At 37.9% G+C, this 9,139-nt stretch overlaps 1 protein-coding gene across 1 annotated transcript; it reads left to right on the top strand.

Moving 5' to 3' along the window:
• The first annotated feature begins 301 nt into the window (after positions 1 to 301).
• Positions 302 to 7,690, top strand: LOC124370616. The gene is made up of 3 exons (XM_046828907.1): positions 302 to 712; positions 2,746 to 3,540; positions 6,188 to 7,690. Exons 1-3 carry the CDS (start codon positions 530 to 532, stop codon positions 7,037 to 7,039), a joined length of 1,830 nt encoding a protein of 609 aa, XP_046684863.1. The 5' UTR covers positions 302 to 529; the 3' UTR covers positions 7,040 to 7,690.
• The last annotated feature ends 1,449 nt before the right edge of the window (positions 7,691 to 9,139 follow it).

Genomic DNA, 9,139 nt, shown 5'->3' with positions numbered 1-9,139 from the left:
CGCTACTCCCAACACCATGAAAACACTTAACAAATTTCAGCGCACTGTTTTCAAACAAATATTCATCTTCCTGTCAGAGAAACATTTTACTGACTGAAACGCTTCCCCTACTATTGTAGCTCGCAGCTTCACTATAGCATGGAATGCCTCTTGCATCTGTATTAAACTACGCTCAGCTTGACATCGCAGGCTTGTACTCACTGCTTGACTCTTCACACTCGCCGCTCCACTATGTTTTTACCTCCTTTAGGTAGTGCACACTCGAGCGGAGCCGCAGCGTGCACGCGACTAAGGCCGAAAACATAGTGGAGCGTCGAGTCAAGAGTCAAGCGGCGAGTCAAGCAGCGCTTCATTAAATCCACCGTATAGTTAGGTTGACCAGCACATAGTGACGCGCCTAGCAGCACTTCATGCATAGACATGAATCTTGTCTCGCCGCTCGGGAATTCACCAACGATTTCTTTTGAAGCGCTGCTTCAGTTGACTCCTGGATTTCACAGTTGACAGCGCGTGTTCATTAACCTAAAAAATGGACGTAGAATCTTTTGTTTTGTCAGTACGATCTCGTGAGTCCATTTGGAACCAGCAACTGGCTAATCACCATAATAGGTATGTCCTCGACAAGCTGTGGAAGGAGGTGGGACAGGAAAATAACTGTTCAGGTACGTATCAAAATAATTGTTTTATTAAGCATAACCTACGGTTACAATTATAACAGTAACAGTTTTAATTTCTTTTCATTTGTTATTTCAGTGCACTATGCAGTTACTGTTTTTTAAAATAACTGCTACAAGTAGTAATGTTAAAGACATAATTATACCTAATAGTTTGGAAAATGGATAGGATTTTCTTTAAAATAAATTGTAAAAGTTTCCCGAATAAGAAGAGCCTCAGACGACTGACGACCTCTTTGCCGTGGTCTTCTTGGAATTTGAATGTTCTTTGGTTGATCAGTTTCGACTTCTGTTAGATGTCTCTCAAAGCCCTCTCTGTCAATTATGGTGTTTTGTAGAATGCAAACCGCTTTAACCAAACAATCAGCAGTGTAATGACTTGTTTCAATACATTTTGACAGTAATCGCCATTTTGAGTTGAGAATGCCGAACGTGCATTCAATACTTTTACGAGCCCTGGAATGTCTTTTATTAAAAAGGCATTTTTCTATGTTTAGATTTTCTGAGCTGTAAGGTGTGAGTACATGCGCTGATAAGGGGAATGCCTCATCGGCTAGAAAAACAAAAGGCATGTTTACATCAGTTCCAGGTAAACAATTATTAGCCGGGATATTGATTTGTTTGCTCTTCAACAAGTGGTAAAAATCAGATGAATTGAATGTAGCTCCATCACTCTGCTTTCCAAATCCTCCGACATCGATGACAAGGAATCTGTATTTGGCATCACAGATTGCTAGTAAAACTATTGAATAGTACTTTTTGTAGTTAAAAAATAATGTACCTGAGTGTGGTGGGCACATTATACGCACATGTTTGCCATCTATACAGCCTATACAATTAGGGAAGTTCCATAATTCCTTAAACTCAGCGCTTGCCTGGACGAATTTTTCTTCTGTTGGAGTAGGCATGTGTATAGGCTGCAATACATTCCACAAAACACAAGCTGTTTCTTTTACAATCTTGCTAACTGTTGACGCCCCAACTCTAAAGGCAAAGGATATGCTTTTGAATGAAGCTCCTGTTGCTAGGTACCTGAAAAATCAAACCAAATTAATATTGAAAAATCTATAGATATTGAAAAAATTTTTAGGCTTAATAATTTAACAGCGACAGGTTTAATTTTAAAAATAGTAATATACAGAAAAATTCCTTTTTATAGAAACATTTTGGTATTTAATTTGTTGTTTTTTTGTACAATTGCAGATAATTCGGTGCTGCTTACCAGAATACTAAGCAACGTCTGGTTTTTGGGTTGCGTCAATTACCATAGGAATTTCACGAAAATGTTTTGTATTTTTTCGTTTCAGATCATTTTATGATGGATTCCATCAAAAAACCCAATTGTTGTCACGTACTTTCGTACGTACATCGAACGGACCTTTCGTTCAGTCTACAGGCCGAATGGGTTAACCGATTAGGACGCAATTTTCGAGTTTTACATCGGAGGAACCAGCTGATGGGATTTCAATCGAAAAAATTTCAGATTTGGCCCTATTATGGGTTCGAGAAGCCCTCTTCCGGTTTTTTGGGGAAAAATTATTATACGGACATAGTAACCCGTATAAAACCCAAATTTTGGATAAGTATCCTACGTGTATATATACACGTCCTTTGGTAGTCGAACTATGGAGTTTTTGTACAACATAGGGCCGTAGGCGTATTTTGTGATTTTAGGGGGCTTTACCTTTCTTTTAGGGTAGGCCAAATAGGTTGACTGATTGGGACCCTATTTTTAGTTTTTACATCGGAGTAATAATATATTAAGGTAGCAACCCGTATAAAACCCAAATTTCGGATATGTGTACTGCGTGTATATCTACACGTCTTTGGGTAGTCGAACTATGGAAGTTTCTGTAAAGTCATTTCTGTAAAGGTTAAATTCAACAATGTATTAAACGCCAATATGTTTGTAATTTTAAAATAAACTAAGTATACGATCTGAGATTCGCGTAATAGGCTGAACGAAGAAAACAGGACCATGTGGTTGGATTAGAGTCAATCATTTCAAATTATCAATCATGCACACCTAATCATAGATTCCGCATACACAATGTAATAAATTTTTTATATTTCAGTGAAAGATGCACAACAGAAGTGGAAGTCCCTGAGAGACTACTACAGAAAAGAAATTCGAAAAATGCAAGAGGAGCGATCGGGATCCAGTGCTGACACCATTTACAAGTCGAATTGGCCCTATTTTATGTTATTGGATTTTTTGAGATCTCAGTTCAAGACGAGACCTACTTCAGGTAACTTAAAAGAGAAAATCAAACCTAACAAGTGCTTGGACTCAGCAGCTACGGAAGGCGTTCCTATGGCAAGCGACGAAAACTTTGATTTTGAAAATAGTCAAATTGAGGAGTCCTATGCATCTAATCAGCCTCCAAACGATACAGAGGCTACTGAGATGAGAACTGATAGAGACATGAATGATGACTTAGTACATCCCAACACCTTCAAGAAAAGTGCTATAAAAAAGGACAGTTTAACTAAGTTAGTCCAAATTGAAGAAAAAAAATTGGCTATACTAGAAGAAAAACGTGGAAGTAGGCATACAATCATCGAAAAACCTGATGAAGATTTGCAATTTTTTGAAAGCCTTCTCCCCCACATAAAACATATCAATGGTGTGGATAAATTACGTTTTAGAAATGAAGTTCAAAACTTAGTAATAAAATACGCGTATCCAACTAACACAAATCAGCATTCTGTATCATCTGAGAGCACCAATCTACATTCTCGATCATCTACAAGCCGATCTGTGTATCACTCTGAAACATCTACGCCCTTACCACAGCAAGATGAGGGTAGTAATTCTATCTTGGATTTGGATTCTTGGAATTCTGCTAATAGTTATTCTCCATATTAACAGCATAACTATTTTCCTACATCACAAAGTGAAATAACAAGCTATTTGTAATGTGTTTAAAGTAATAATAAATAATGTTATTTAAATTCAAATGATCAATTACTTCCTTTGGTTTAACATTTTTGAAACTAAGTCAAAGTCAAACAATCATAACCACAAGTTAAACATGGTTCTTACCTTAATGTTATCACTAACTTCTCTGCAGGTTCTATTGGCTGTTGAATGAAATTTGTGTATTTCGAGGCCATATGGGGACTTATGAGATTCAAAATATATTCAAAAGTACTATAATCCATTCGAGTGTATTGAAAAAAACGATCAGGGTATTTCTTCAGTTGCGGAAATAAGTGATGGTATTCACCCAATCTATGTCGTTCCTTATTTACCGGGTGTACAGCGTAGTTTCTAGTTGTACTTGATAGTTGTAACACTTTTAATGCACTGTTTTCAAACAAAAACTCGTCTTCACTGTCCGACATCATTCTTGTGACTGCAACGCCGCTTGACGTCGGAACTCGACGCCCCACTATACGATTGTGAAGCGTCGCTTGCATCTTTGGTCTAAAAACGCGGTCCTTGACTCGCCGCTTGACTCTTGACTCGACGCTCCACTATGTTTTCGGCCTAAGGCTGGTCGTCCACTGGAAGCGTATTCAAGCGTCTTCACGCTCGCGCGATACAAGCGTAAACAAGCGGCTTCGCGGTCGCGCGACAGATCCCACAACCATGAGTCAGGTAAAGCCGCGTCCACTGCAGGCGCCAACTCCTGCGCAGCTACAGGCGTACTCACGCTCGCGCTACACATCCCGTCTGGATGGGATCTGTCGCTCGTACACGCTAGTACGCCCAGAGTCCAGAGAGAAGCCAATCGTCTACTGTGTGTTTGATTTTGTTTTTATTTATAGATTGTTATATTTTGTGTTTAATAGTGGTTTTATTACAAAAATGGAAGACAATACCGACAAGTTTATTAACACAGTAAGATTTTTTACACCGTTGTGGGATATGAAGGACAAGCGGTATCATTCAAGGGATATCCAAAGAAAGCTTTGGGCAAAAGTAGCTCAAGAAGTGGGAGAAGAAGGTACGTTTGTAGACTCTAGTATTTAGTAATATATAAATATACTGCATGCTGCATCAATTATAATAACTTTAGATTTGCCTATGTTAGGTTAAATAAAGTTAGCTAGGGTTTGGTAAACCTAGCCTACATTATTATAAGTACATTATATCAATAATGTAACAAAGACAGTATTAGTAATATTATAGAATGATAACCTAACCTAACCGCCACAGTGCGAAGTATAATAGAATTTTAAAGTTTGCTTTGTATTTTAAAAGAAATTCAATTAATTGCAATATAAAAAATATTATCGATCCAAAACGTGTCATAAATGATTTTGTATAAAATATTTTACTGTATTATAAATGCATTATTAAGATGTAATACCATGAACAAATTGTGATTGTGTACTGCTTAACAACATTTACTTCAAGCAAATTCATTTGGTAAAATAAATAATCAAATTTTTTTATTATTTACAACTTTATTTTATAGTACAAGTAACAGTATGTAAAATACTCCTAATTCACAATGTGCATTAAACTTTGTCACCACTTTATACAGTTTCCAATTCAGAAAAAAAAGCCACGAACTTGTCCCTTACTGTATAGGCTGCGGTAGAGCCCCTATTTTCACCCAAAGAAGTAAATCTAACAGGTCTGCTAGTAGTGTTGTCATCATTACTATCTTCTTGGCCATGTGGTAACACTTGTTGTTCGCCTTCTTTGTCGATGACAATGTTATGCAACAAGCATATGCATTGAACTATGGTGTCAACAAAGTCTGGCTCCACTTCAATGCCTTTCAGCAGCAGTCTCCATTTGTTGCTAATTATACCGAATGTGCATTCAATAACCTGGCGAGCTTTAGAGAGCCGCCTGTTGAACAGCCTTTTAGCCGGATCCAAATTGTCTCCTGGAAACGGTCGCATGAGATAAGTTTTGAGTGGGTACGCTTCATCGCCAAGAATAACATGGGGAACCTTTATGTTCGTTCCTGGCAATGGAGCGAATGATTGTGAGCCTAACGCTCCTTTTTCAAGATTTTCTGAAAGATACGAATGAGAAAAAATTCCTCCGTCACTTTCTTTGCCATAACCGCCAACATCGACAGCAATAAACTTATAGTCAGGCCCGGCAACACCTTGCAATACAATCGAGAAATATTGTTTATAATTTCTAAACATGCTGCCAGAATGTCGTGGGTTTCGTATACGTACATGTTTACCGTCAACACAGCCTACACAGTTTGGGAATCTCCATCTTTCCCAAAATCTTTGTTTGATTGATTCAATCTCTTGGTCTGTTGAGGGAAAAGCCATGTGGGTAGCTTGCAATTTGTCCAAGATTGCCTTGCTTGTTTCCTTAACAATCCTCCCAACTGTTACATCAGACATCCTATAGGTGTACCCCAATGTTTTGAAAGATGATCCTGTTGCAAAGTACCTGTAATGAAACAAACCATTATAGCACAGCAAGTAAAACAACTATGTCAGGGAATCCTACGTCGGATAGTGCAAAGATTGCCAATGGTTGGAATAAGCTAAATGACGTTAATTTTATCTCAATCCATGGTTAATAGAATTTTTTTTCAGTGGCTGAATTGAAAAAGAGGTGGAAGGGACTTCGAGATTCATTCAGAAGAGAATACAAAAAATTGCTGAAATCAGGTCAAGAGGCACCTGATGAATTTGAATCCTCGTGGCCATTTTTTGATCAAATGCTTTTCTTGCGTGACGTTATGGAACCTAGGCAGCTCAAGGGGAACATTCCTCCTCCGGTAAAAGATACTGAAACTGAAACTCTAAGTATAGATGCTATTGAAGAAGACCTAGAATTAGAGAGCGAAAAAGACGACTCATTGATTGAAAACTCCAACAGCAACTCTGCAGTTCATCTCAGCGAACCACAACTAGCGCCAACTGCACTTCAAAAAATGGGACCACCCCTAACAACTCCGACTAAGGGAAAACTCAAAAGATTGGATTTCGACAGAAATAACAGTGACCGAGGATCTCCAGGAAAGAGCAGCTCAAATAAAAAGAAGAGGTCAGTAGATGTCAGTGATGCGCATTTCCTAGAAATTGAGAAAGCTAAGCTCAAATTGTTTGAAACATCTGCTTCATTGAAAAATGACAGTGAACATCAGTTTCTTATAAGCCTGCTACCTTATTTGAAAAATATTCCAGCAAGCCGGCAACTCCAAGTAAGGAATAAACTTCAGCAGGTTTTGATCGACGAACAAGAACGCAACAGTTTTGTCGCAATCAATTACAAGGATCCCTTGCCTTCAACTGTGAATCAATCACCTGGACATTCATCTTGGAGTAATAGTGCGTACACAGGATACAGTTCCGATGCTACATCCGAATCGTCGTGGGATGTTCCACCAGTAAACTCTCCATTGCAACATTTTGTAACAAATTTTAAGTAAATTTCTCAAAGTTCAAATGTTGCCAACCAATGTAGCTCAAGTTACAATTCACAAATTATTTTTTTTAATTATTGATTTGTTTTATATACAAACCACAAAAAGGAAGTAATTACTTATTTAATACAAATTAAACTGTAACGAAGTCTTAAGTAATAAAATATTATAATGTGTTAAAATAGTTTAAATATTCCACTCACCTTAAAGTCACACTTAGACGTTCACTAGGTGAAATCGTCTCCCTAAAATTTGATTCCTTTGAAACACTATGCTCTATACTATTCAAAATGTAATTAAAAGTGTCTCTTCTCATCCTATAATAGTCAGAAAATTTTGCGGGTTCTCTTTCCAAATCGTTATGTAAATGATTATACTCGATAAATTGGACTCATCCAACAATACCTTTTCTTACTAGCTGCCATCCGACGCCTCAAGAGGTAAGTACTGTCGAACAAGTATAACTCCTCTACATCCATTACTAATAAGGTTACAAAACTAGATAACTAACATAACATAACAAACACACGTCTGTCTGTAAACGCCAACTCACGTACACTGACAGCGCATATTCGCTTCCAGTGGACGAGGCCTACGCTCGTCGCTGCTCAGCTTGTAGTTGCTCCTTGCCTCTCGTGTACGCGCGAGCGTGAAGACGCTTGAATACGCTTTCAGTGGACGACCAGCCTAACAAGCGACTTGCAAGCAGCGTGAGCTCGGAAGGACGCCACTACTGCCACAGAGTAATAAGGTATATACAGAGTGCTCGCGCCCATGCTTTCATGTGTTAACAACTTTTGGGCTGTTTTGTGAACTGTCCGCTTTAGAGCGCGACGTGAGCTTGTGCCCCAGCGGGCGTTGCCATACCGTGCCCCGACGGGCTCACGGGCGGCGCGGCGCAGCGGGTGTGGAGTGGGTGGGAGGGGGGGAGTGATGAAGCGGGTTAGTATCCCTGTGTCCCAATCTGTCGCGCTCAGCTCACTGTGCCTTCGGATAAGCAACTGAAATATCAGTAACAGCCTTTCAAATTAAAGTTCCTTGGCATAAATGTAATGAGAGAAGCCGCATAGAGTATTGCACAACATTCGATAAACTGACGGACCCGTTACAGTATTGGTTATTTCTAAATTGGCAACTCTTAAGATTTATACAGAAATAATGAATGGTCTCAAACAATAGTACTGTATTTTCTGTGAATTAAACCATTAATTAGAAATTATAGCATCGTAGGTACAAAGTTAAGACTGCATTGCTTTTCTTAAGTAGTCCTGGATTAGTTACAGCTTTTGGAACACTGACCTAAACATTAAATATGACATTGATATATACTGAGATAGAAAAATCAGTAACGAGAAAATGTATTATTTATTAATTCAATGCGAGAAGAATCTGACACTGTATATATAACAAACAAGGTATAAACAATATTCACTACAAGTGTTATCGTTATTAATTACTTGTTATTATTTTAACCTCATAATGTAAATCAATATAAGAGTGCGTGTTAGTATTAGTGAGAAAGAGGTATGTTTTAGTAATATGTTACTATTTTTTATTAAATGGTATTATGACTTCCGTGTAGTATAACATAGCATTTATTAAAACAGAAAGTTGTAACTGGAGAATATACGCAAGTGTTAAACAATTCTGTTATTTGACGTTTGAATTTCACAGTTACATTATTTTTCAAGAAATCTTCTAGAAAAATTTTGGTAAAGTTTATTTTTTCATTATTTGACTGTTAACTTGTTGATTTGTACTATATGTTCTTTTACTAGCCAAATGAAGTTAGCATCCGAAATATTAATTTTTCGGTTGATCGAATCATAACCTGATGTAGGAAAGTCATAAATTTAAAATTTTACCTCAACTCCAAAACAGTTTTGCTCGATTACAAAAAAAGTATGGTCGGGTGTATGGTAATTAATTACGGGTATGCAACTATCTTACTACAGCACACAATTTACATTCCATTGTTTGGTATAAACGTGGTTAACGGTATTTGGTTGTTCAAATCAGTTACTATCCAGATATTGGTTAAATATCGCACACTTCTTGGCGATACAGGCCAAGCTTTAACCCTTTTGAGGCCAGCTCCGCCCGCCC

This window comes from Homalodisca vitripennis, unplaced genomic scaffold (genome assembly GCF_021130785.1).
Source record: "Homalodisca vitripennis isolate AUS2020 unplaced genomic scaffold, UT_GWSS_2.1 ScUCBcl_310;HRSCAF=2033, whole genome shotgun sequence".
Classification (NCBI taxonomy): Eukaryota; Metazoa; Arthropoda; class Insecta; order Hemiptera; family Cicadellidae; genus Homalodisca; species Homalodisca vitripennis.
Note: the sequence above shows the minus strand (reverse complement) of the source record. Positions and strands in the feature narration are given on the sequence as shown.

What these genes read in the sequence shown, in the direction of transcription:
- LOC124370616 (XM_046828907.1), top strand. Translation starts at nt 530, where the DNA reads ATGGACGTAGAATCTTTTGTTTTGTCAGTACGATCTCGTGAGTCCATT. An exon ending in ATAACCTACGGTTACAATTA is followed by an intron (nt 713 to 2,745) that starts TAACAGTAACAG and finishes ATTTTTTATATT; the next exon opens with TCAGTGAAAGATGCACAACA. An exon ending in CTAATAGTTATTCTCCATAT is followed by an intron (nt 3,541 to 6,187) that starts TAACAGCATAAC and finishes CATGGTTAATAG; the next exon opens with AATTTTTTTTCAGTGGCTGA.